General features: G+C 50.3%; 2 protein-coding genes and 1 pseudogene across 2 annotated transcripts; all 3 read right to left on the bottom strand.

Moving 5' to 3' along the window:
* Positions 1-5,114: 5,114 nt before the first annotated feature.
* Positions 5,115-5,849, bottom strand: LOC118856917 (keratin-associated protein 10-3-like). Its single transcript, XM_036767470.1, has one exon. It carries the CDS (start codon positions 5,847-5,849, stop codon positions 5,115-5,117), a length of 735 nt encoding a protein of 244 aa, XP_036623365.1.
* A 2,860-nt stretch (positions 5,850-8,709) lies between these two features.
* Positions 8,710-15,125, bottom strand: LOC118857417 (annotated as a pseudogene).
* Positions 15,126-17,510: 2,385 nt separating this feature from the next.
* On the bottom strand, positions 17,511-18,248 carry LOC118857281 (keratin-associated protein 10-3-like). The gene has a single exon (XM_036767954.1). The coding sequence runs from the start codon at positions 18,246-18,248 to the stop codon at positions 17,511-17,513; it is 738 nt and encodes a 245-aa protein (XP_036623849.1).
* Between the last annotated feature and the right edge of the window lie 3,074 nt (positions 18,249-21,322).

A 21,322-nucleotide genomic window follows, 5' to 3' on the forward strand; every position in this document is an offset into this window, starting at 1 on the left:
TCCACAATACTCAAATTTTTTCTTTCTGGCTGCTTGAAGTATTTTCTCCTTGATCTGGGACCTCTGGAATTTGGCAACAATATTCCTGGGAGTTTTCTTTTGGAGATCTTTTTGAGGAGGTGATCTGTGGATTCTTTCAACTTCCATTTTACCCTCTGGCTCTAGAATGTCAGGGCAGTTCTCCTTGATAATTTCTTAAAAGATGATATCTAGGCTCTTTTTTGATCATGGCTTTTGGTAGTCCAATAATTTTTAAATTGACTCTCCTGGATCTATTTTCCAGGTCAGTGGTTTTTCCAATGAGATATTTCACATTGTCTTCCACTTTTTCATTCCTTTGGTTCTGTTTTATAGTATCTTGATTTCTCATAAAGTCACTAGCTTCCACTTGCTCCAATCTAATTTTTAAGGTAGTATTTTCTTCAGTGGTCTTTTGGACCTCCTTTTCCATTTGGCTAATTCTGCCTTTCAAGGCATTCTTCTCCTCATTGGCTTTTTGGAGCTCTTTTGCCATTTGAGTTAGTCTATTTTTAAGGTGTTATTTCCTTAAGTATTTTTTTCCATATTTTTGGGGTCTCCTTTAGCAAGTCATTGACTTGTTTTGCATGGTTTTCTCTCATCTTTCTCATTTCTCTTCCTAATTTTTCCTCTACTTCTCTAACTTGCTTTTCCAAATCCTTTTTGAGCTCTTCCATGGCCTGAGACCAGTTCACGTTTTTCTCGGAGGCTTTTGATGTAGGCTCTTTGACTTTGTTGACTTCTTCTGGCTGTATGTTTTGGTCTTCTTTGTTACCAAAGAAAGATTCCAAAGTCTGAGACTGAATCTGAGTCTGTTTTCTCTGCCTGGCCATGTTCCCAGCCAACTTACTTGACCCTTGAGGTTTTTTTTCTATGTATGACTGCCTGTAGAGTAAAGAGTACTTTGTTCCAAACTTGAGGGGATGCACTGTTGTTTTCAGAGCTATTTCTATACAGCCAGCTCTGCCTCACCAGCACTCCTCCTTCCCCAAGAATCGCCAACCCAGACCTGATGCAAATCTTAAGCAGGCTCTGCACTCCTGCTCTGATCTGCTACTTAATTCCTCCCACCATGTGGGCCTGGGGCCAGAAGCAACTGCAGCTGCAGTTCTGCAGCTGTACCACCTCTGCTGCCCCCAGGATGGTGGCCAAACTGCAAACTCCTTTCACTCTGTCCCTGCAGCTTTTCCCACTAACCTTCTCTGCTGTCTTTGGTGTTTGTTGCTTGAGAAGTCTGGTAACTGCCACAGCTCACTGATTCAGGGCACTAGGGCCTATTCTGCCCATCTCCCGGTCTGGTTGGTCCTGCCACTGCCCACGCTGGGCTCTGCTCCCCTTCCGCTCCCAGCTCCATGCATGCTACACCTCACCCAGCGACCATCCAGGCTGTCCTGGACTGGAGCCCTGCTTCCCTCTGCTATTTCGTGGGTTCTGCTGTTCTTCTCTGTTGTCTTTGGTGTTTGTGAGTTGAGAAGTCTGGTAACTGCCACAATTCACTGATTCAGGGCACTAGGGCCTGTTCCGCCCAGCTCCTGGTCTGGTTGGCCCACACGGCCCACACTGTGCTCCACTCCCCTTCCGCTCCCAGTTCCGTGCATGCTAGACCTCACCCAGCGACCATCCAGGCTGTCCTGGGCTGGAGCCCTGCTTCCCTTTGCTATTTTGTGGGTTCTGCAGTTCTAGAATTTGTTCAAAGCCATTTTAATAGGTTTTTGGAGGGACTTGGCAGGGAGTTCACAAAAGTCCCAGCTTTCCAGCCGCCATCTTGGCTCTGCCCTTCTAAGTTCAGGTTTTTTAAAGACAACATCCTGAAAGTCTGATAATTCATTAAATGTCCAATTTTTTCATTCAGGTTTATGCTTAGCTTTGCTAGGCATGATATTTTTAGCTAGAACTCAAGGTCTTTTCTCTTTGATATATAGTATTCCAAGGCCCGCAGTCTTATGTCGCCACTGCTAGGTCTTGTGTGATTCGAATAGTGGCACCACCATATTTAAATTGTTTTTCTTGTTGCTTGTAATATCTTGTCATTGAGCTGGGAGTTTTGGAGTTTGACTATCATATTCCTATGTGTTTTCCTCATGGGATCCTTTTCAGGTGGTGATTGGTGGACCTTTTCTATTTCTACTTTTCCCTCTTGTTCTAATACTTCAGGACAATTTTCTTTAATTATTTGTTATATCACTGCATCAAGATTCTTTTTTTTATTATAGTTTTCAGTTAGTCCAATGATTTTTATGTTTTCTCTCCTTTATCTGCTCTCTAGATCAGCTATTTTTCTTATGAGATGTTTCACATACTCACACATTCTATTATTTCATTCTTTATATTTTGTTTCATTATTTCTTTGTCTCTTATGACTTTGCTGGATTCCCGTTGCCCAATTCTGATTTTAAAGGAATTGTTTTCTTCCTTAAGATTCTGGATCTCCTTTTCTAATTGGTTGACTTTCTTTTCATAATCTAGTTTTCCTTGGATTGTTCTTTTTTTAAAAAGTTTTTTGTCAATCTCTCTCATTAAATTTTTAAAGCATTTCCTAAGTTCTTCTATGAATTCTTCCTAGACAGATGACCATTTGATGTTACTCTTTGGGTAGAAGATGGTTTCTTTGCTTCAGTATCCTCCTCTGAAGATGAACCCCAGTCTTTTCTATTCCCATAGTAACTCTCTATGGTTGGATTCTTTCACCTTTCCCTGAACATTTTTTTACTTGTCACAGCTTATTTTTTGTAATCACTTCTAGCCTTGGGTTATGGGGGGTGGTGCTTCTAGCCTCAGAGACTCCTTCGTTTCTCGACTTTGGGTTAGAACTAAAACCAAGACATCCAGGCACCTGTAAGTGCCCACAGCCAGCAGCGCCCCCACCACAATGGGTCTACCCTCATCAAGCCTGTGCTGGCTCTTTCTCAGCCAGGGCTGAGTCCCCAAAGCACAGCTGGGTTTGGTATTCCTTCTCAGCAGAAGTTCCCTCGATCTTCCCTGGGTCAGATGCCCTACTCTCTTCACTGTCCCAGGCCACTTGTTGTTCAAGCAGATGTAGGATCTGGCCTGGAGGTGCTTGCTTTTCACAGGGGCAAAGCCTTGTCCTGGAACTTTTCATCAGATCACCAATTGTCCCAGGAGAACCCCTGTTCTGCCCCACTCCTATTTATTTGTAGCACTCTAGGTTAGTTATAAGGTGCTATTTTATCTCATTTTGGGGGGAAATCTGGAGAGCTTGGAATTTTTTTTACCTACTGAACCATCTTCCCAGAATCCTGTTGGCTCTTGTCAGAATTTCCTCAAACACACCAGCATCTGCATTTCTCCCATTTATCTTTCTCCTTCATCTGCTCTTGGTGAGTAGGGTCAAGAAGCCTCCTCTTTCTCCTGTCTGGTATCCTTCGATATCCCTGTGGACACTTGTCAAGTCCTCCCTAAGAACTGTCTGCAAAGATCATCCTCCTAAGGTCTGGCTTCCTCCCAGTCTGGGTCTCTCTCCTTCCTCTGGTGGACAGAAGCTTGGCAGCCTCATTCAAAATGTGGCCCTGAACAAAGAAATCTGCTGTCCTCTTCCTGGACCAGGTGACAGGAGCACTGTCTGTGCCATTGTTGGAGACACTATCGCTTTCTGAAGACAGGCTCCTCCTCCCTGGCAGGAAAAGTGGGAGTCTCCATGAAGAGGGAGGTGGGGGGCAAGTCTGTGTGTATGAGTGTGCATGTGTATCCATGTGGAGGTGTCATTGGTCTTGTAGAATGCACCTGTCCTGTTGGAACATAGTGCCTCTTTCCCCCTTCTGACTTCCTTCTGTTTCTGCAGACAGAGGGTACCTTCGAAACTTGTCACTGTCCTGAGGTGTAAACCAAGTCTAAATCAGCCCAGTATGGTTTGGGACTCTATTGTCCTGGTGATGATGACAGTGAGATGTCTGGGCTTTCGTTGAGAAGAGGGTCATGGAGGTTGCTTTAAGAGACTGTCTACAAGAGGCATCTCTCTAGGTGTGATTCCATGTGCCACGATGGCTCTGATGTGAGTAAGGACCTCCAAAATGGCCATTCATGCATGTGCCTGGGTGTCCCAGCTTGAACAGGAGGAGTAAGGAGGCATCCAAACCAAGAGAACATTTTCTGGCTCTCCTCATCATCCCTGTTACCCTGTGCACTGGTTGCACTCAGACAGAGGCTCCAGAGGAGAGGCTGGGCCAGAGTGTATTGGGCATCATGCCCTTGAACTAGACACAATGAGATCAAGTGTGAGGTAGGGTAAGAGTGCTAAGGCAAGAGAACAGTAGCCAGGTGGTCAGGCTGATGGGTGTGAACAGTGCACAGTGTGGGATGGAGAGGAATGGGTCAGGGCACGGCTTGGTATGACCATGGGGACATGGATATATGGTGCGGTGCTCACTGGATTACTATCTCATATAGTGGTCTGGTCTCTCCAGGCAGTCTTGTATGGTATTTGTGCCTTCCCCACTCTGACTGCTTATTGTGGGCCCAGGATAAGGAAGGAGGACAAGTGAGAGGTCCGGAAGATGATTTGATGTAGTTTATTGTGAGATGGGTCCCAGCAAGGGGTCATCCACTGCACACTTTGAGCCCAGAAGGAGTATGAGAGCTGCAGGCAGCACTGGGCTGATGCACACTGAACTAGGTAGAAGTGGGAGCAGGAGCCATGATGGAGGTCAGCCACGGGTGAGAGGAGATGTGTGGAGACTCCACCTGTACCTGGGGTGGGTGAGGTGCTCAGATGTACCTTCATAGACTGAATGCATTTCATTTTTTTGCTGGCCAGATGTTCAGGCTGATGTTTCAGGCTGGACTCAGGAGTCTGACGATTTGGGGTAGAGGTGGAGAGGAACAAGTGCTTGAATGCTGGGCATGAAGAGACTGCCTGCAAGGAGCATCTCTCTGGGTGTGCTCCCATGTACCATGACTGCTCTGCTGTGAGTCAGGCCCTCCAACATGGCCCTTCATGCATGTGTGCCTGGGTGTCCCAGCTCGACCAGGAGGAGTAAGTAGGCATCAAAACCAAGAGAACATTTTCTGGCTCTCCTCATCATCCCTGTTACCCTGTGCAGTGGTTGCATTAAAATTAAGACTCCAGAGAAGAGGCTGGGTCAACAGCAAAGTTTTTGGCCACAGGTGGTAGTGCAGCAGGTGGGTTTGCAGCAGGTGGGCTGGCAGAGAAGGGACACAGAGGAGGAAGGGCGGCAGTAGGTGGGGGCTGGACAGCAGGAGGGTGCACAGCAGCAAGAGGAGGAGGATGTGGTGGTGCAGCAGGAGGGTCTGCAGGAGAGAGGCACACAGCAGGTGGCTGGTCTGCACACGGGTCTGCAGATGAGGGACACACAGGAGGCAGGGCGGCAGCAGCTGGGTTGGCAGCAGGAGGAGGCTGGACAACAGGCTGTGGTCACACAGCAGCTCGGCTTGCAGCATACAGGCAGGGTGATGTAGCGGCTGGGCTTGCAGCAGAGTGGGACACAGGAGCAGGACTGTGCAGCACAGGGAGAGGCAGCACAGCTAGGGCCTTGGCTGCAGGACTGCTGGCAGCATGATGGAGAGCCGGAGGAGGTACAGACATACTGGCAGGTGCTGGGTTCACAGGCTGGCTGGCAGGTGGCGGGCATGCAACAGACTGGGCGGCACACCAGGGTCACACAGGAGGCTGGTGTGCAGCATGGGCCGCAGCTGCTGGGCTCACAACAGGTCTCTGGGCAGTCATCCAGCTGCCAGGAGGAGCCTGTGTCAGAACCGGGCAGACAGATGTTGCTGCCACAGCTCACATCACTGGAGCAGACGGAGATGGCTGAGGATGTGGGAACACAGGGCCCAGAAAAACAGGTGTCTGCCATGGTGGGAGCAGCTGTGTTGGGAACCTTGGGCAGCAAAGAGTGGGAAAGGGGTGTGAGTGAGGGGCTGAGTGCCTGAGGCTGGGAGGAGCTTTATCCTCACTGGGACTGTCTTTGTGGATGTGGGTGTGAATGCAGTTGTGGGGCTGTGTGTGAAGGTGGGGCAGCATGGTTGGCTTTTATATCCCTCTTGGAGGAGGATGTACTGAGGGGACACCCAACCTTCTTCCCTGTTGTTGTTTATGGCTGGCTCGTTCCCTCAGGGGCCATCATTAGGTGATGGTGACATTGTCTAGGAGATGGCCAGTGGCCCCTAAAACATCCTCAATTTGGTTTCCATTTGCACCCTTTAGTAAACATCTATGAGGCCTCTACTCCTGGCCTGGCAGAGGGCTAAGTCCTGAGCATCCAGTGACAGAAGGGCAAGCTGGTGGGCTGAGCAGAGACAAGAACCTGGGGGCTAAGTCAGGAGGGGAGAACATTGACAAGCATGATCAGGGAGGCTTCTTGTATAAGGTCCAAGCTATTAATTCCTGGAGGTGGATGGGAAGATGAGGGAGGGGCATCTTGAGCCTTCCCAGCAGCTTGGGGAGACAGGGAGATTTGTACTGGGAGACCAGCAGGCCTGTCTGGCCAAATGTACCCTTGACCCTAATCTGTATTGTCCCAGACATCTGGAGAGCAAGGGGAGAGATTGGGCAGGGTTGTGAATGGCCAACAATGTGGTCATTTGTATTGTGTTTGACAGCAGATACCTTGGGCATAAAGTGACATGATCAGACCTGGCCTTCAAGACATCAGTGGGTCAGCTTCCAGAGTTGTGGCTCCAGACATGCGGCCGCCACAGTATCAAGGGAGGCAGAACCAGATGAAAATATATCGAGGGAATATGGAACAAAATGAATTAAAATACATTATAACTTTGACAAAGTCTAGTTTGAAACCCGTTTGCTATTCTATTCACCTTGATCTTCCTATACCTGTTAGTGGTGCCCATTTCTTGTTTATTTTGAAATAGCTGGTCTAGAGAATGGTTTGAAAAGAGGAAAGACTGGAGACCACTCCAGTGGTCTCTTATTAGGGGTACTTCATGATTCTCGGTGATGGTAATGAAGCCCTTATCTGGGCTAGTAGAAGTATGGGTGAGGAAAAGGAAATTGGAAAGAGAGCAAAGGAGAGAGAGAGAGAGAGAGAGAGAGAGAGAGAGAGAAGGAGGGAGGGAGGGAGGAAGGGAGAGGGAGAGGGAGGAGGAGAGAGACACAGAGCCAGGGAGACAGAGATAGAGAGAGACAGACAGGGAGACACAGACAGAGTCAGGGTCAGAGACAAAGAGATACAAACAGAGAGAGACAGAGAAAGAGATGGGGAGAGACAAAGAGGGGGAGCTTCCTAAAATAAATCAGGAGATGATGGGGTCACAGCCACACCTAGAACAATTGCCCCAGGCAAAGAGAGCCTCCCATTCTTGGTTTCATCAGCCCCAGGGAGAAGAGAGAGGATAGAGTAGGGGGTGTTTGGGGCTTACCACAAGAGGGAAAGAGGGAGCCCCTAGACACAGCCTCTGTTTTCTCTGTCAAAGGGGAGGCAAGGTCTCCTCAGAGAGAGGAGCTAGGCCTGCTGAAGGATGTTTGGCAAGAGGAGGTTTGGAACAGTCATAGGTGGGAGAAAGGTAGGTGGTCAGCGATCCCTCAGAGTACTGCCTTGCATCAGGGAGCTCCCAGCAAAGGTAAGAGAGGATAAGCTGTTCACCCTGGCCAGGTGACTTTCTCCAGGTCATTCTGAAGCACAGCATGGGAGTAGAGAAAGCTGATGGTTTGGGATTCTGCTGGTTGGTCCAGAGTTTTCTTCAGGCCCTGAAGTGTTCATAGATTCTGGAAGGGGTGGTGGTCGGGGCTTTGCTTGCAGGGCTGTGGGGACATTTGGGAGGAATGGGCAGGGGCGGGGTGGGGAGGCTACCTGGGCATGAGAGATGTCAAGGTCCAGACATCAGGTGCCCAGGTGTGGTGTGGGCTGGCTGCGTTGTTTGAATACAAAATGTAAGCTTGCCAAAAAGACTGTTTTACAAAGAACTCACACAGAGCAAGTGCTCACATGGTGGTCAGAAGAAGTGATACAAGGACACTCTGAAGGTCTCTCTTAAGAACTTTGGAACTGATTGTGTGACATGAGAGATACTGACACAGTACTGCTCAGGATGGCATGGCCACATCAGAGAAGGTACTCTTTGAGTAAAGCAGAATTGGAGTAACTCAAAAGAAATGTGAGATGTACAAATTTACATTGTTCACATGAACTACTTGTGCCCGACCTGTGTTAGACCTTCTGAGCTCTTATTGGGCTGATTTGACATAGTTGGACACACTGGACCTTGACTGTAACATACCAATGGCTTTTTGGTCCTCTTCCAAAACAAGGACAAGCAGTGAGAATCCCTTGGTAGCTGGCATCCAACAGCAGAACACCCCCACCCCCCACAGACCCACAAAAGCTCACACATGTTAGAAATATGCTCCACACTGAAATTCAGGTGTCAAGGGCAATTTATTATTATTGAGGAATTCAAAGGAATTGGTAAACGTTCCTGGCCAGGAGAGGACTCCACCTTTCTTTAGGAAGAGGGAGTGGAGTGTACAGGAGTGAGACCAACTTTATTCTGTTAGACTGACATAGACTGATGCACCATGAGCTCAGTACCTCCCTTCAGAGAATGGATTGGTGCGCTCCCCTCTAGGTCACAATCTTCCCTATACGCCTGCAACGTAAAACTCCTTGGTATGTTCCCCTCCTCCCCCACCCCATCAAACTTCCCATGTTCAAAAATGGCAGAAAACTCCTCCCTGTGGGTGTGTAAGGTAATATTCAATTAGCCAATTAAGCATGCATGGTAGCTATTTGACCCAGTTTCCTCTTCAACCCTGACCATTATCTGTCTGGTTTAGACCAGTTTTCCTAACATCCTGAAACTGTGGTTTCTGCAAAACCACAAGGTTGATTGGGATTGTCTGAGGACCATCATCCTGGTTAATTTTTATTCCACCTTTATTCAAGCTGACACTTCATTAATTATTCTGTGAAACTTAATTAACTCTTCTGTGGAAACCTAACTTTCCCTAACTTTTACCCATCGCTAGCGCTCGCTCTCTCTCTCTCTGTCTCTCTCTGTCTGTCTCTCTCTCTCTTTCTCTCTCTCCACAAACACACACACACACACACACACACACACACACACAGAGAAAGAGAGAGAGAGACAGAGAGAGTCAGAGAGAGAGAGACAGAGAGAGAGACTGAGAGAGAGGCACCCAGCTGACCAGGGCTCCTCATTGCCGTCCTGTCCATGATCTACAGGATACCTTGACATTCTCTTGTCTCTGGGCATGACTGCACCAACATGTTACTCCAAGAAACTCCAGGAGAAATGACCTGAATTCCCTTCCATAAACTACAGGAGGTATGGAAACTTGCCCCCAGTAAAGGATGGTCATCTTCTCTAATGAGCCAGAGCAAAAGGCAGTGTCCACTCAGGGGGACTTCCTGTACAAGCAGTCCATATTTCTTAAGCATCTACTATGTGCCATGCACTGTGCTAAGCCCTGGGGCAATAACTAACAAAAAGAAAGACAGCCCCTGCCCTCAAGGAGCTTACAATCTAACAAGAGGAGGATAAAGGATTCAGGGAGGGAGGGGTGAAACCTGGGGGCGCCTGGTGTTGTGGGAGCTTGTTCGGTGGAGGTGAAACCTGTCGGAGCAGCAGATGGAAAGTGGGGGGACCCGGGAGCCCAGTCTCTGCCCTCTCCAAAGGAAGGCTCTGGGAGGAGTCTGACACTGCCTCCTGCCCTCCAATCAGGGGGCTCCAAAGCTGAAGAAATCCTTAAGGGGCCATTAGCCAAATCCCTTCTAGGTGCCCATGGGTTGGTCTTGTCTCTCTTGGGCTATGACATCTCCCCCAGAAAACTATGGCAAGCTCCCTCCTTCACCTCTATGAACCTACCACCCCCTTCACCATTAGGCTTCAGAAAACAGACACCGAGTGATTCTTGGATGTGTCTCCTTTTGAGTTTATTACATGCTTGTTTTGGGGTGTCACTGGGGTGGGTGACAGTAGAGTGGCCAAAAGGCAAAGAGGGACCTTGTGGAGAGCCAGACCGTGGTGTCCTGGGACTTCCCCTTGAGGGAGGTGTGGAAGGGTCCCTTTAGGTATGGGCTCCTGTTCCATACTGGTATTCATGGGGCATGATGATGCCCAGCTGGTTTCTGACCACAGTGACCTAGCCTGGGTCTCATGGGTTGTGAGTTACAGCAGAACCATAGGTTGATTCTACCATGTGGGATAGAAGTGAGGGCCCCTGCTCAGTGGCAAGTGGCCTTGACCATGGTGATCTGAGAAGTGGGTGCTCCAGGCTCTTCTCAAGTGAACTGGGACAACAGGTGCTCAGCCGCAGAAGGGGGTGCAGGAGGGTCCACAGAGCAGGGAGGTGTAGGAGGCTTGGCAGGAGGGGACCCCACAGGCCACAGGCTTGCAGCAAAGGGGCACACACAGAGCTGGTTTGCAGCAGACAGGCAAGCAGCAGGCAGACTGGCAGGGGCTAGACAGACAGCAAGAAGACTGGCAGGGGCTGGACACACAGCAGGTCGGGCTACAGGGAGCAGCCTGGCAGAAAGTGGATTGGCAGGGGCTGCCTCCACTGCATAAGGGGGAGCAGCTGCCAGCTCCACTGAGTGCCAGGCAGCTAGTCACCACAGGGCACACTGGGCGGCACAGCAGGACCACATAGGAGGCCGGGCGGCAGCACGGACGGACAGAGGTGGGCTTGCAGCAGACAGGCACAGAGCAGGTCGGCTGGCAGCCAAGAGAGCAGCTGGTGTGGCACATATTGTCTGGAGTGGATGGGATTGTGGTAGAGGAGCAGGGAAGGAGGGATGGGTTTGAGCAGCTTCTTCCCCCCTTACCAAGGCTTTTATACCTCTTTGCAGAGTATGTGTTTGCATGTGTGTGTTTGTGTGTGTGTGTGTTTGCATGTGCCTGTGTGTGTGAGTGTTTGTGCCACAGCAATCAACAGTAGCTGTTTTCTTTCTTGTTGTCCCTCCTACCCTTCCTACTCCCAAACAACTAATGAAGCTTCTGTATAGGCCCTTACCCAGTATTTCTTTGACCCTCAGAAGTTTTCCTTGGGGGCTTGAGCATAATTTGGATCTTCTTAGAGGCCACTGTCCCCCTTGTTTAGTTATATCTACCTACTGATTCCCCCTTCTTCCTTCAAAGCCAAACCCAAGGCTTTTGGGTGAGTCCTTAAAGCAGGAAGCACTCACCTTCCTGGTCTCATGGAGGACTCTTTGTCTCTCCAAGACCATCCAGACCCAAATATTTATTGAATAACAAGGTAAATGGAGTGTGAACTTCAAGGCTAAGGGCTTTGACCATGATCCTAATGAGTCACAGGGAGACTTCTGAACTACTGAGTGAGTGGAATGACCAGTGATCCCCTGGGCATACTTGTAGCTCTGGGCTAAGAGAATATAATGGTCAGTTGGTTGCTCCTGGTACAAACACCCCATTGCTTCAGGAGGGGGAGGTGGCACTAGGGGCAAGGTTCCTACTCTTTCAGGCCCTAAATTAAAAAGTACCATTTCTGGGTTTGGAGACCTCACAGCAAATGGAATCCAGGCCCCAATCCTGGCCCCTGAGCTCAGGATGCTTCAGTGGCTTTGGGAAGAAAATGCGTTGGAAAAGTTCCCAAGCTGCCCCCTTCCTGCTTTCCCAGCCTCCTTCTCTTTTACCTCCTTTGTCACATTCAGTTCCAGGCAGACTGCCCTGCTTGGTGTGCCTCATTGGTTGGTGGTTGTTGTTCCTTCTGGAAGGGACCAAAATGACATCAATATGTTGGGGTCAAGGTCCAGCGTGTCCACTGTGGCTGATCAGCCCAATGGGAACTCAGCTGGCTGTACCCAGGTGGGGCACAAATATTCCACCCAAGCATTTGAAGTGCAGATGGCTCTCAATTCATGCATCTCATGTTTCTTTTGGGCTTCTGCAATTCTGTTTCACTCCTAGAGCACCATGCCTTCTTTGATTGGGGCATACCAGGCTGGGCAGTCCTGTTCCAGTGTCCCCCTTGTCTTGCAATTGATTCCAAATTTCTTCAGAGAGACGTTAAGAATGTCCCTGTATCACTTCTTCTGGCCACCATATGAGCGTCTTCCTTGTGAGAGTTCTCCACGATAGTCGTTTAGAGAAATGCATGCTTGACATTCACACGTGGCCAGCCCATTGGAGTTGTGCTCTCTGCAGTGGAGTCTGAATGCTTGGCAGTTTACTTTGAGAAAGGACCTCAGTTTCCAGTACTGTATCTTGCCAGTTGTTCTTCAGAATCTTGCTAAGACAATTCAAATGGAAGGGATTCCATTTCCTGGCATGGTGCTGGTAGACTGTCCAGGTTTACAACAGTGAGGTCAGCACCACGGCTCTGTAGACCTTCACTTGGGTAGGCTTTCTAATACCTCCCCTCCCCACACTTTCCTTGGCAGCCTCCCAAACACTGAGCTAGCTCTGACAATACATGCATCAACTCCGTCATCTACTTGGACATCCCTGGTAAGTATCCTGCCAAGCTAAATGATCTCTCCACAGTATTCAAACTGCTCCATTTGTTCTAACTGCTGGTTGCTGGTATGGCTGGTGTGGTGCTGGCAAATGGAGAACCACTGTTTTCTTGGTGTCTATTGTCAGTCCAGAGTTATCACAAGCAGTGGAGAATTAATCCATACTCTATTACATCTCAGCTGCAGAGGATGTACGGCATGCCATGTCCCACCTCAGTGCCTTTGCCCACACTGTCCCCCATGCCTGGAATGCTTTCCCTCCTCCCCTCTGCCTCCCATCATCCTCTGAGACTAAGCTCCTGTGTCACCTCCCACATGAAGCCCCTCCTGATCCCTCCAGATCCCAGTGCTCTCTGTCCCTCTGAAATGACCTCGTGTGTACTTGTCCAACTTCATCCTGCATCCTCTGGTAGGATACAAACACCCTGAGGGCAGGCACTCTTTCACTTTTGTCCTTAGCTCCTGCACCCCTGGCACAATCCCTGGCACACAGTAGGGTTCCTGCCTGTTTGTGGAGCGTCACCTCTCTGTGTGCCCATGGGCTCCATGGACTCTGGACTTCCCAGATGTCCCTCAGGTCTGCTGGGGCTGCAAGGGTTCCCATGTCCCAATGGAGGGCAGCTCTGAACACTTCATCAGTATTTCCTCAAACACACCAGCATTTGCATCTCTCCCATTTCTCTTTCACCTTCATCTGTTCTTGGTGAAGAAGGTCAAGAATCCTCCTCTGTCTTCTGTCTGATATCCTTCTACATCCCTGTGGACACTTGTCAAGTCCTCCCTAGGAACTGTCTGCCAAGTTCCTCCTGCTAAGGTCCACCTTCCTCCCAGTTTGGGTTTCTCTCCCTCCACTGGGGGACATAAATTTGGCAGCCTGAACAAAGACACATGCTGTCCACTTCCTGTGTCTGGTGACAGGGGCACTGTTTGTGCCATTGTTGAGGACACTGTCTCTTTCTGAAGACAGACTCCACCTCCCTGGCAGGTAAAGTGAGAGTCATCATGAAGAGAGGGGTGAGGGGCACCTCTGCGTGTGTGAGTGTACATGTGTGTCCATGTGGATGTGTCCTTGGTCTTGTAGACTCTATCCAAGTGGTCCTGTCTTTTTTTGGGGGTTACTTAATACTTTTATTCTGCACATAGACGCCACTAAGGATCTGGCCTGTGGGCTCATAGGGACTGCATCACAAGGACAGGTCTCCACACATCAACACCAGTGTTGGGGGTGAGACCAGGTGATTCTGTCCCAGTCACAAGATGATAAGGTTTTCTGACAGAGAACCACATGTCAGGTTGTCTCTGGTGTAAGACAGTTCTAACGAAGCAGTGAGAACATCACAGAAAAGTGGAAGGGAGAGGGAAGTTAAGGAGCAGGGGCCTCTGCCCCCAAAACAGAACTGGTCTAGTACTTGGTGCTGCCCATTCTTAGGTCAGGAGCAGACTTTTACAGAGGTGACTGGTTATACTTGGCCAGATGCTCAGATTGGCAAGGGGCATCAGTCTTGATCTGCCCTTGCAGAGGCCCACCACCAGGTCTGCAGTGAAGGTATCTTCAGTCTCCCCAGAACAATGGGAAACCATCACTCCCCAGCCATTGGACTGGGCCAGCTTGCCTGCCTGGAAAAATTCAGTTATGGAGCCAATCTTGTTCACTTTGAGGAGGAGGCAGTTGCAGACTTTCTCATTCACAGCTTTTTCAATGTGCTTGGGATTGGTCACTGTGAGATCATCCCCTACCACCTGGATGCCTGCAGTAGCAGTGAAATCCTTCCAAGCTCCCCAATCATCCTAGTCAAAGGGATCTTCAATAGACACCATGGGACAGTCCTTGATAAAGCTCTTGTAGAGGTCCCCAAGCTCAGAAGGGGAGATGTATCTGCTGGGATCATCAGGAGACTTGAAGTCCAAGTCATATTTCCCAGATCAGAAGAATTCTGAGGCAGCAACATCCATGCCAATTATGACCTTATCAGTGTAGCCGGCCTGACTAATAGCAGTCTTTAGCAGGTCCAGAGCTTCTTTATTCTCCAGGATGTTAGGAGCAAAGCCACCCTCATCTCCTACGTTGGTGGCATCCTGTCCATATTTCTGCTTAATCACACTCTTCAGGTTGTGGTAGACCTCACCTCCAATGCGCATGGCCTCCTTAAAGTTTGCCGCTCCAACAGGGAGGATCACGAACTCCTGCAAGGCCAGCTTGTTACCAGCATGGGAGCCACCGTTGATCACATTGAAGGCTGGGACTGGAAGGATGACTTCAGCATTGCCTGCAAGATCAGCAATATGGCGGTACAGGGAGACCCCCTTCTCAGCAGCTCCGGCCTTACAAACAGCCAGAGACACCCCCAATATGGCATTTGCACCACATTTACATTTATTCTCAGTGCCGTCCATCCCTATCATCAATTTGTCGATCTTCTCCTGCTCCACAACATTCACTTTCTTGCTAACCAGGGTCGGGGCAATAGTTTTATCGATGTGCTCAACCACTTTTGAGACACCCTTCTCCATGTAGCAGGTCTTATCATTGTCTCGGAGCTCCAGGGCCTCATGGATCCTTGTAGAAGCCCCACTGGGCACAGCAGCTTGGAAGAGACCTTTTCCAGTGTAGAGATCAACTTCAGTGGTGGGGTTTCCATGAGAGCCGACGATCTCTCTTGCTTGGATCTTCAAAACAGACATGTTGAGTTTCTGGATGGGGCTTCCTCCGCTGGGCTCAGAGAACAGAGGCCGAGGGCCAAGGGGACCTGTCTTGATAGAACATCGTGCCTCTTTCCCCCTTCTGACTTCCTTCTCTGTCTCTGCATGCAGAAGGTTCTTTTGGAACTTGTCCATGGCCTGAGATGTAAACCAGGTCTAAAGCAGCCCAGTGTGGTTTGGGGCACAGTTTTTCTGGTCATGCTGACAGTGAGCCGTCTGGGCTTTGGTTGAATAGAGGTTAACAGAGGCTGCTTGGATGCTGGGCATGAAGAGACTGCCTGCATGTGCTGGTGTGAGTCAGGCCCTCCAATATGGGTATTCTTGTGTGGGTGCCTGATGTGTGCCTCTTTGCCCAGCCATGAGCACCATTACACTCCCTGTGCCTGGCCCAAGGTGAACACCTCCCACTTTCCTTATGGACATCCTGGCTCTGGAACAGGAAGAGTACAGAGGCATCCAGTTCTTCTCATCACCCATGAAGCGATTGCACTCAGACTGAGGCTCCAGACTGAGGAGATGTGCCCTGCCCTAGAACTGGATGGAAAGATATGTGATTTGTGCAGTGCCTCGCACAAAGGAGGAGCTATATCAAAGCTTATTTTCTAACCATCCCCGAGCTGGGACCTTTTCTTCCTGGCATCAGAAGATACACGCCTTGGGAGAAGCGACTGTTTTCTTCCTTCTTTCTGTACCCTGGCACCTGGTACCATGCCTGGCACATCTCATAAGTCTGAGAAATGGTCAGCAATTGATTACTCCTGTGCAGGAACTTTTCCCTGACTTTCTCTTTGTGTTTCAGCTTTGACAGTCTGTCCAGAACTGTGCCCTTCAGGTTGGTGCCAGTTTTGGGCAATGCCCACTAGAAGGCTTGAGGAGCTAACAGATTTCCTAGGAAGGAGACTTCTGCACCTTCAGCCCTTCTTCTGCCACATATCTTGAAATTCTCATGAAGGCAGATGTTCAGAGACTGACCAAAGAGGGTGGTGGCTCTGCCTGGCACCTGTGCCCTAATTCACACTCATGATTCCTGAAGGCCCAAGTAGATTGAAGTTGTGAAAACACTGGGTTGGGTCCTATTGTTACTGAGCAACAAAACCCACCAGTAATGGTACATGTCGAATATAGCTGGAGCACTCCTACCTGGCTGCGGCCTGATGCCTCAGGCTATGAGCTGAGGATTGTCAAAGGGACCTAAGGGTGTCACTGCTAGTCACAGGAAAAAAAAGTCACAGGCAGGAGGCATGGGAAGAGGGATTGGGAGCGTCCATTGGAAGAAACAACTCCCCAGCATGCTAGTCTCCCATTGTTTCCTGGATGTGTTTGCAGTGAGATTGACATGGCGTCCTCTCTTAGAGGGTACCACCGCTGGTGCTTCAACACTAGAGAATGAAAAACGACCTGTGAGAAGCAAGAACATGGGATGAGTTGGGTTTATTGCCCATGGAGCCATTCCTTGAGAAAGTCATCTCAATACACTGGAAGATTGGATCTTGTCCTCTGGACCCAGCCCAGTCCCAGGCTCCTGACTGACTGACTGGTGACCAAAGGTGTGAGAGTCCAGTGGCCACAGCCAAAGGGCAGAGGGTTCCTGAGCCCATGCAAAGTCCTACTTGTGATCCTGAGGTGTCTGACCAAGGGTCCCCTCAACCCCCCAGGCCTATTCATTGGTAGTTTGAATCTAGAAAGCCTTGTGCTGAGGGACAGGGGTTTCAATGTGTGCAGAGATCACTCCTGGCCAGTGCTGTATTGGTGGATGCAGGGGAATGGTTTAAGCCAAGAGGATAGTGGCCTGGTGGCAGGTGGATGGGAGTGCATGTGGTACAGTGTGGGTTGGGGAGGGATGTGTCAGTGTATGGCTCTGCATGACCATGGTGAAGTGTGTGCATGGCATGGTGGTTGGTCTGTGCACTGTCTCCTGTGACCTGGTGGTCTATGCAGGCTGCCACATGCAGGACTTATGCTCCCCCTTCCCCCAGTGGGCCAAGGATAAAGAAAAAAGGTGAATGAGAGGTCAGAAAGGCGAAGTGATGTGGTTTATTGCCAGGTGGGCCCATGGATGAGGCCATCCCCACACCCTTTGAGCCTAGAGAGAGCCTGAGAGCTGCAGGAAGTGCCAGGATGATAGACACTGAGTTAGGTGCATGGCAAAGTGGGAGTCATAACTGGGGTCAGCCCGGGTTTGGAGGGGACCTGGCATGGGCCTGGCGTGTGTCAGGTGCTTGGTGCATCTGGTTGTCTATGGCCTGGTGGTCTTGATGCCTTTGGGGGTGATGTCAGCCAGGTGTTTGTGGATGGATCCAGGAGACCCAAAGAAGTCTGGCAGGGGTGGAGAGTCAGTAAGTGAGAGGGAGAGAGAGCACCCTGTGGTCAACAGCAAGATTTTTGGCCACAGCTGGTAGTGCAGCAGGTGGGCCGGCAGATTAGGGACACAGAGGAGGAAGGGCGCAAGCAGGTAGGGGCTGGACAGTAGGGGGGTGCACAGCAGCAAGAGGAGGAAGATGTTGTGGTACAGCAAGAGGGTCTGTAGGAGAGAGGCACACAGCAAGTGGCTGGGCTACACACGGGCCTGCAGATGAGGGACACACAGGAGGCAGGGTGGCAGCAGCTGGGCTGGCAGCAGGAGGAGGCTGGACAACAGGCTGTGGCCACAGAGCAGCTGGGTTTGTAGCACACAGGCAGGGTGATGTAGCAGCTGGGCTTGCAGCAGAGTGGGACACAGGAGCAGGACTGTGCAGCACAGGGAGGGCCAGCACAGCTAGTTGCTTGGCAGCTGGACTGCTGGCAGCATGATGGAGAGCAAGAGAAGGTGCAGACATACTGGCAGGTGCTGGGTTCACAGGCTAGCTGGCAGGTGGCGGGCACACAGCAGACTGGGCGGCACACCAGGGTCACGCAGGAAGCTGGTGTGCAGCATGGGGCTGGGCAGCAGCAGGGGGCACAGCAGCTGGGCTCACAACAGGTCTCTGGGCAGTCGTCTAGCTGCCAGGAGGAGCCTGTGCATGAACTGGGCAGGCAGATGTTGCTGCCACAGCTCACATCACTGGAGCAGACGGAGATGGCTGAGGATGTAGGAACACAGGGCCCAGAAAAACAGGTGTCTGCCATGGTGGGAGGAGCTGTGTTGGGAGCCTTGGGCAGCAAAGAGTGGGAAAGGGGTGACAGGAGGGTCTGAGTGACTGAGGCTGGGAGGAGCTTGGGCCTCACTGGGATTCAGCTTCTTAGTCTATGTGGGTCTGTGTGGTTGTGGGTCTGTGGGTGTGGGTATGAGTGCAGCTGTGGGGCTGTGTATGAAGATGGGGCAACCTGGTGGGCTTTTATATGCCTCCTGTAGGAGGATGTAACCAGGGGAGACTGAGTCTTCTTCTCTGTTGTTGTTTATGGTGGCTGCTTCCCTCAGAACCCATGATTAGGTGATGGTGACATTGTCCAGGAGATGGTCAGTGGCCCATAAACACCCTCAGTTTGGTTTCAATTTCCACCCTTTAGTAAACATGTATGAAGCCTCTATACCTGGTCTGACACAGGACTAAGTCCTGAGCATCCAATGACAGAAGGGTAAGCTGGTGGACTTAGGGTGCCCTGAGCAGGTACAAGTCCCTGGGGGCTAAGTCAGGAGGGGAAAGCATTGACAAGCATGATCAGGAAGGATTTTTGTACAAAGCTCAAGCTGAGAATTTCTGGAGATAGATGGGAAGGTGAGAGACGGACATTCTGATCCTTCTCAGAAGTTTGGAAAGACAGTTTTGTGTTGCCAGACCAGCAGCCCCCTCTGGCCAAATGTACCATTGACACTGAATTGTATTGTTCAGGATGTCTGGAGACCAAGGGGAGTGGTTGAGCAGGGTTGTGAATGCCCAATAACACAGTAGTTTATATTCTCTTTGACAGCAATACTGTGCCAGTGTGTCCCAGGTCATGAAATTGATTCCAAATTTATTCTGTGAGACCTTAAGAGTGTCTTTATATCACTTGGCCACCACATGAGCATCTTACTTGTGGGAGTTCTCCACACCGTGTCTTTTAAGCCAATGTATGTTAGACATTCAAACAACATGACCGGCCCATCAGAGTTGTGCATTCTGCAGCGGAGTCTGAATACTTGGCAGTTTACTTTGAGAAAGGACCTCAGTTTCCAGTACTGTATCTTGCCAGTTGTTCTTCAGAATCTTGCTAAGACAATTCAAATGGAAGGGATTCAGTTTCCTGGCATGGCGCTGGTAGACTGTCCAGGTTTACAACAGTGAGGTCAGCACCACGGCTCTGTAGACCTTCACTTGGGTAGGCTTTCTAATACCTCCTCTCCCCACACTTTCCTTGGCAGACTCCCAAACACTGAGCTAGCTCTGACAATACATGCATCAACTCCGTCATCTACTTGGACATCCCTGGTAAGTATCCTGCCAAGCTAAGTGATCTCTTCACAGCATTCAAAACTGCTCCATTTGTTCTAACTGCTGGTTGCAGGCATGGCTGGTGTGGTGCTGGCTGGTGGAGAACCTCTGTTTTCTTGGTGTTTATTGTCAGGCCAAAGTTAGCTCAAGCAGCAGAGAATTGATCCATATGCTATCATATCTCTGCTGCAGAGGCTGCACAACATGCCATCTCCAACCTCAGTGCCTTTGCCCACACTGTCCCCCATGCCTGGAATGTTCTCCCTCCACCCCTCTGCCTCCCAGCATCCTCTGAGGCTGAGCTCCTGTGTCACCTCCCATATGAAGCCCCTCCTGATCTCCCCAGATGCCAGCACCCTCTGTCCCTCTGAAATGACCTCGTGTGTGCTTGTCCATCATCATCCTGCACCCTCTGGTAGGATACAAACACCCTGAGGGCTCTCCTTAGCTCCTGCACCCCTGGCACAATCCCTGGCACACAGTAGGGTTCCTGCCTGTTTGTGGAGGGTCACCTCTCTGAGTGCCCATGGGCTCCATGGGCTCTGGACTTCCCAGATGTCCCTCAGGTCTGCTGGGGCTACAGGAGTTCCCATGTCCCAGTGGAGGGTGGCTTTGAACACTTTGTCAGGATTTCCTCAAACCCACCAGCATCTGCATCTCTCCCATTTCTCTTTCACCTTGGTCTGCTCTTGGTGCAGAAGGTCAAGAAGCCTCCTCTCTCTCCTGTCTGATATCCTTCCACATCCCTGTGGGCACTTGTTAAGTCCTCCCTAAGAACTGTCTGCAAAGATCCTCCTCCTAAGGTCTGTCTTCCTCCCAGTTTGGGTCTCTCTCCCTTATCTGGGAACAGAAGCTTTTCAGCCTCATTGAAAATGTGGGCCTGAACAAAGACACTTGCTGTCTGCTTCCTGGGCCAGGTAACAGTAGCACTGTCTGTTCCATTGTTGGGGACACGGTCCCTTTGTGAAGACAGACTCCTCCTCCCAGGCAGGAAAAATGGGAGTCACCATGAAGGGAGGGATGGGGGCACATCTGTGTGTATGAGTGTACATGTGTGTCCATGTGGAGGCGTCCTTGGTCTTGTAGAGTGTATCTAAGGGGACCTGTCTTCATGTCAACATAGTGCCCCTTCTGGCTTCCCTCTCTGTTTCTGCACACAGAAGGTTAATTTGGAATTTGTCACAGCCAAGTGTGGTTCGGTACTCAGTTTTTCTGGTGATGCTGACAGTGAACTGTCTGAGCTGTTGGTGGGTAGAAGGTCACAGAGGCTGCTTGGATGCTGGGCATGAAGAGACTGCCTACAAGGGGCATCTCTCTGGGAGTGCTCCCATGTATCATGACTGCTCTGGTGTGAGTCAGGTCCTCCAACATGGACCTTCCTGCATGTATGCCTGGGTGTCCCAGCTCCACCAGGAGAAAAGGGGGGGAATCCAAACCAAGAGAACATTTTCTGGCTCTCGTCTTCATCCCTGTTACCCTGTGCAGTGGTTGCACTCAGGCTGAAGCTCCAGAGGAGAGGCTGGGGCAGAGTGTTTTGGGCATCAAGCCCTTGAAATGGGCACAATGAGATCAGGTGTGAGGCAGGGGAAGAGGTCTAAGGTAAGAGAATAGTAGCCAGGTGGTCAGGCTGTTGAGGGTGAACTTCTAGAGTGTGGGATGGAGAGGTATGGGTCAGGACATGGCTTGTCATGACCATGGGGATGTGTGTGCATGGTGTGGTGGTCACTGGATTGCTATCTCCTGCAGTCTTCTGGTCTCCCCAGGCAGTCTTGTGTGGTATTTGTGCCT

This window comes from Trichosurus vulpecula, chromosome 7 (assembly GCF_011100635.1).
Source record: "Trichosurus vulpecula isolate mTriVul1 chromosome 7, mTriVul1.pri, whole genome shotgun sequence".
Classification (NCBI taxonomy): Eukaryota; Metazoa; Chordata; class Mammalia; order Diprotodontia; family Phalangeridae; genus Trichosurus; species Trichosurus vulpecula.

What these genes read in the sequence shown, in the direction of transcription:
- LOC118856917 (XM_036767470.1), bottom strand. Translation starts at nt 5,849, where the DNA reads ATGGCAGACACCTGTTTTTCTGGGCCCTGTGTTCCCACATCCTCAGCC.
- LOC118857281 (XM_036767954.1), bottom strand. Translation starts at nt 18,248, where the DNA reads ATGGCAGACACCTGTTTTTCTGGGCCCTGTGTTCCTACATCCTCAGCC.